This window comes from Cariama cristata, unplaced genomic scaffold (assembly GCF_000690535.1).
Source record: "Cariama cristata isolate BGI_N322 unplaced genomic scaffold, ASM69053v1 C11538240, whole genome shotgun sequence".
Taxonomy (NCBI): Eukaryota; Metazoa; Chordata; class Aves; order Cariamiformes; family Cariamidae; genus Cariama; species Cariama cristata.
Window position 1 is genome coordinate 1 of NW_009646159.1, and position 5,487 is coordinate 5,487.

Consider the following 5,487-nt stretch of genomic DNA (forward strand, 5'->3'; position numbering starts at 1 on the left):
AAAAAAAAACTAGCAAGAATCTCACCCAACAGCAGCTAGCAGCAAGGTCCATCACCCGCTTGGGGCATTCGCTGATCATCCCTTGGAAGGCAGCAACATCCAAGCCATAATCCTGTGAGAAAGGGGAAAAAGTATATAGAAAAGACTTCAGCTATAAAGTCTTTTAAAAGCTCTTCATCCTTCTCAAGGTGTTAAAGCACAAAATGCTCATGGTTTAAAGCTTTTAGGGTCTCCATCACAGCTATTTTACTGATGGCTATGCAAAGGTACTGAGGCAATTTGCTGTTTTCCTGCTGGATTTTTCACCCTTGGTCACGATAAATTTTCCCTTCCCACTTTGTGGAAGGGAAGTGTTGCAAATGTTGAAACAATAAGGGCCTTGTTTTTAGGGAAGCCCACTGTTTCCACAGGAACTCTTTATTAACTGCAATGTATTTGAAAAATAAACATTTGTGACGAAAGTTGTTTAACCTGCCACTTCAATGGAGAAGCTGAAACGTCAAAGCAAAATGAAGTATTTGGAATTAAGGTCTTTAAACAGCATTACTTCATCTCAAATTGTTGATCTAACAAAAGTTTTGAAACTATAGGTGCATTGAACTCTTGCGCACTGAAAATTTTGAATCAGATTTTCTCATGGAAAAACCTCTAGAGAGAAACCTGAGTGTTAACACAAACGCATGTGTACAGTTTGGTCTGGTCCAGAGAGAAGCCACAATCTGGTACCATGGAGAAAACACCATTAGATTTGGCTGCAGGAATCATTACCTGAGTCCTGGGAAGCACTTCGGGGTCAGCTGGGATCCTGCCCAGGATTTCACAGAGCACAATGCCAAAGGAAAACACGTCCACCTGCAGGAGAGGTGGGAGAGCAGGAGGTGGGACAGGGCATGCACAGAAGCAAAGTATGAGAAAGGGGAGTACCAATGACAAGGTCCTTCCATTAGTTATGCAAAAGCTCATCAAAAAAACCCACGGGTGATGGAGGCAGCAAGCCCCTAAACTTCTTCTGGGCTTCTGAATCCACCCAGAAACACCACAGCCCCACTTGGAGTCCAGACTCATCTTCAGGAAGCCTGGCCCCATGTTCTCATTAAATGTGTCTGCTGCTTCTACCACAGCTCTGGTACCCGCCACAGATCCTGCGGCAGGCTCACTGGGCTGTAACTCATCTAACATCTTCCTCAGAGAGGCTTCACTGTGTTTGTCCACAGCAGCAATCCATTTCCCTAAAAGTTTAACTTAACAAGGCCATATAAGGAATTTCCAAGTTACTAAGCAGAGCATTACTGACCAAAGGTCCAGGTAGCAGGGTAATGTTTCCCGAGGAAGGAGGGAAAGGCTTTTCTGCTCTTGGGACTTGTCACCAGCAAGCAGCTGAGACAACTCCCACACTTGCTCGGGAGCTCTGAGGATGAACAAGGAGCTGGGAAGCAGTGCCATACCTTCCGGTCATAGGGCTCACCCCGCAGCATCTCAGGAGCCATCCAGAAAGCAGAGCCCACCAGAGACAGTTTCCTTTCCACATCCTTCACAGGCAGCTCCACCACCTCCCTGGCCAGCCCGAAGTCAGTCACCAGTGCCTCGCGGCCTCGCGACGTCACTCGGATGAGGCAGTTCTGAAAGGAGCCCATGAGATGACATGAGACGCCCAGTGAGGAAGGGCCTGGACACTTCACCGAACAGCACCTTGCTGGCCCTCAGCTCCACGTTGTCATTATAGGCTCTCCCCTCACCAGAGACCTGCATCCTGGCAGCACACACGGAGTGTGAAGGTAGATTAGGAATGGACTGATCACATCTGAAGCCAGGAAAAGTCATTTGAAGAACCTGTTCAACAAATATGATGATCCACATCCTTTTATCTGAGAGAGACCTCGAAATGTGCATGTCGACCTTGTTCACCGTTCAGCCAAAGGCGGGCAGGATCACAGCCACAGCCCTTCTCCCTGCCCACAGCTACACATCCCTAACACAGCTTTCTGGAGGAATTCCTATAAAATTATCTTAAGATTTCTCAAAACCCCAGAAGTTTCAGCCTATTCAGTTCCCCAGGATTTCCTCTTCAGCATCTGCTCCCAGGGAACTAGCAGAAACAACAGTCATCTTCTCCAGATGGCTCTCACTAACAACTAGATTTCAAGTGAGCACGTACACACTTCTCTCCCCTATCTTCAGCCATCATCACTGCAGGTTTCCTAGGTTTCCCTGGGGAAGGATGAACCTCTTTCAGGGTTGAACCACCACAGCGAGACAGAATGTACAGGTAGGGACCTCCAGCACTTTCCATAAGCAGATCTGGAAAGCTCTTGAGCTCATCAGTCACCACCAAATAGGAAATTACCTCTCACCTGACTTCACACTGGCCAAGAAACTTGCGGTCAGAGTGAACCAGACTCTTGCCTTGTCCTTGCTTGCTGTTTGCGATTTCACAATTAGTAACTGAGGCAAGTAAACAGCCTGAGATTACAAAGGCAAGTTTCATTGCTGTGCTCATGTCTCTCAAGACTGTAACACTTGACTGGCTTCCCCAGTCACTTTGATGCCAACCTTCATTAATATTCTCTTAAAAATCTCACAGAGCACGACTAGGCTTGTAAGAGATACACCATCACCTATCCAGCATCAACTGCAAGGAATTGCAGGCTCCATTTCCATGTATCACCAAGCCTCTGGAGTCAGCTAACACAGATATGGTCCAGGCTGGTGGTCAACCCCTCAGCTCACAGTCCGTGATATCATGGACACGCTGCAGATCCACCTGAGGTTTGGATAGTTTTGCCCAAGAAAGATCAACAAGGCTCTGCCCCAGCATGCTCCTACTGTCATACCAGTGGCAGAGGAAGAGCCACATCAAAGCCTGTCCCTATGGACAAACCCGAGAATGGCAAAGGCCCAGTGCTGTTCCTGTTCCCATCAAGCAGAATGAGTCCACACTGAGGAAAGCAGCCTCCCAGCCAGAGGGTCAATACAGCAGGAACATGATGAACATGCGTTACACCCAAAGCTTGCCTCCAGATGTTAGTCTTCACAGCTGGCATGCTGCCAGGGAGGTGACCATCCTAAAATTGGTGACATGGACCCCCCTGAATCAAGGAAGAACAATTTCCATGAACATAAGTGAGAAGACAGACATCTCCTGGGCTTTGCTGGTGATCTGCACACAGACAGGGACCATCTCACATGGCACTCGCTGCCAGAGCCCATGACCAACTCCTGTTAGCAACAGCTTCCTCCTTGCTGTGAGCAGGAAAGGAAATCTCTAAATCTGGCAGAGCTTTTCCTGCAACTGCAGACAAAGAAATCCATGTGCAATCCTCAACATATTTCCATCTGGTTTCTTTTCTGACAGCAACAGCACTAGGAGCAATATATTTTTATCTCTATCTGGGTCTCCTGCTTGGCAAGTGATGAATGCAATGCAATGACAGGTTTTATCAAGAAAACTTCCTTGCCTGCAGAGGGATTAGCATGGAGCAGAGGACCAGCATGAGGCCTGAGGCCTCCTGGTTACAGCTTTAAGGGCTCCCTGTATGGTCACCTACACAGTCGCCTTCAGCAGTCCAGGGGTGATATCCCCTTTCCAGCTACGTACCTTGGAGTTGAGATCTCGGTGGTAGATATTCTTGGAATGCAGGTAGATCATGCCTCTGGTGATGTCAGAAGCTAGGTCCACTTTTTCCTTCCAAGTCAAAGCAATGTCTTTGCTGGCCAGGAGCTCCTCCAGGCAACCTCCATTCACATACTGTGAACAGAGACAAAAAACCGGTGGTTACGCATCCAGGCACAGGCTCCCCTGGATCTTCCCAGGTGCTGAATCCTCCCTCGCCAACCCAGACCCCCTCCTCTGGGATGGAGGTTGGGAATGTCACTGCACGCAGGGGCACCTGTGTGTGTTATGGTGCAAATACTCCTCCCAGCACAGCAGGTCACTGCTAGTCTCTGGGCTCTGCTGCACTGCAGGGATGGCTGTATAAGCCAGACATGGTCCTCACTCACAGAGGCAAACTTGAGGCAAAAAGCCTGGCAGCAGCTCAGTGAACACCTTCTGTGACCAACGGCATAGGAACAAGTTGAGACTTCCCCGGCACCAGCCCAGGCTTTTCCATTAGACCACACCACCATTCCAGAGCCATCCTGGAGGTCCTGCCACTCTTCATCTGCTTTACTTTCTAATTCTGCCCTCCATCCCTGGCTCCTCTTCTCCCTGCCAGCTGGCCCATTCTGGCCCTTTGGTGGTATGAAGCCAACCTGAAACACTTTTTGGCTATCCTGCTTGAATCTCATGGCTCTGCAGTGACTGTGCTCCACTCCAGCTGTGACCAGCTATGGGGCAGAAAGGACCAGAAGCCCCTCCGAGGCAATCTTGCTAGTCCAGACACATTCACAGGCATAGGAGTTGGAGAGCAATAGATATGCATTACAGGATATCTGCCATCCTCCCTGCCAAAGAACCGCAGGGTCCTTGCCTGCCCACAGCGCACTTACAAGCAAGAAAACTTTACCTCCAGAATGGGGTACAGCTTGTCATCCTTCACACATATCCCAAGGTACCTAAACAGAAAAACACACCAAAAAAAAGAAAAAGAAAAGAAGTGATCAAGATTCAGCTCAATCCCTCATTGATGAACTGCCTTAGAGACACCAAGCCAACTCCAGCCTCTGCCTGTGTCCACTGCTCATGACCAGAGGATGTGCCCACCTGACAATGTTGGGGTGGGACAGCTTCTGCAGCAGGCTGATCTCACGCACAATCACCTCTTGGTCCACGTCATTCTTGTAGATCTTCACCACCATCACTTTACAAGCCACAGTCTGGGTCACCTGGAGCCAAGGTTGGAACAGGACATCTCTTAGCTTCCAGATGTCTGCCAGCCCCTCTAGACAACAGCATCCCTTCCCAACCAAAGGCCTGAATCTCATTTCTCCGCTGCCCAGAGCTTTGCACAGTCATTTGCACAAGTGCAAAGTGCTGTCCCTTCCACATAAGCTCCACTACAGTGATGCCTGCCTAGGTGGCTGGGGGTAGCTAGGTCTCTCCTGTCCCAACACATCATAACACTATTTCTCTGCCAAAATTTTTGTGTTCCTTGGGCTAGAACAGTTTCTCAGCCCACACTGGGTTACCTCAGAGCTGACCTTCTCCTCTCCAATGCCTTGCATTCAATGCCCTTTCCCAACTGCAGCCTACCTCACATCTCCATCCCTCCTTCCACCTGGGTCTGATCACTACACAAGGCTGCTGGCCACACTCCTCTTCCCCAATTCCTTCTGCACCCCTGCCCCCTCCACTCAACCTCTGCCAGACAGACACAACAAAGCAAGCACAGAGCCAGTTTGTCTCTCCCCCACAGGCCAGGAGGAAGGTTCTGTGTCTGCTTCCCAGCCACATGCTGACCTGAAACTCTGCTAGGGATTACCACCAGACCTTTCATTCCTAGGGCTTCCCCCAGGCAGGGATACTGGAAGCTAAAGAAGAGAAAACAA

General features: G+C 49.4%; 1 protein-coding gene across 1 annotated transcript; it reads right to left on the reverse strand.

The window, feature by feature from the left end:
- Window positions 1-25: 25 nt before the first annotated feature.
- Window positions 26-4,824, reverse strand: LOC104168228 (dual specificity testis-specific protein kinase 2-like; the record flags this gene model as incomplete). Its single annotated transcript, XM_009708748.1, has 6 exons — window positions 26-112; window positions 769-852; window positions 1,446-1,619; window positions 3,596-3,745; window positions 4,506-4,554; window positions 4,703-4,824. Coding segments are annotated over 6 exons (666 nt in total), but the record flags the coding sequence as incomplete, so codon positions are not given.
- Between the last annotated feature and the right edge of the window lie 663 nt (window positions 4,825-5,487).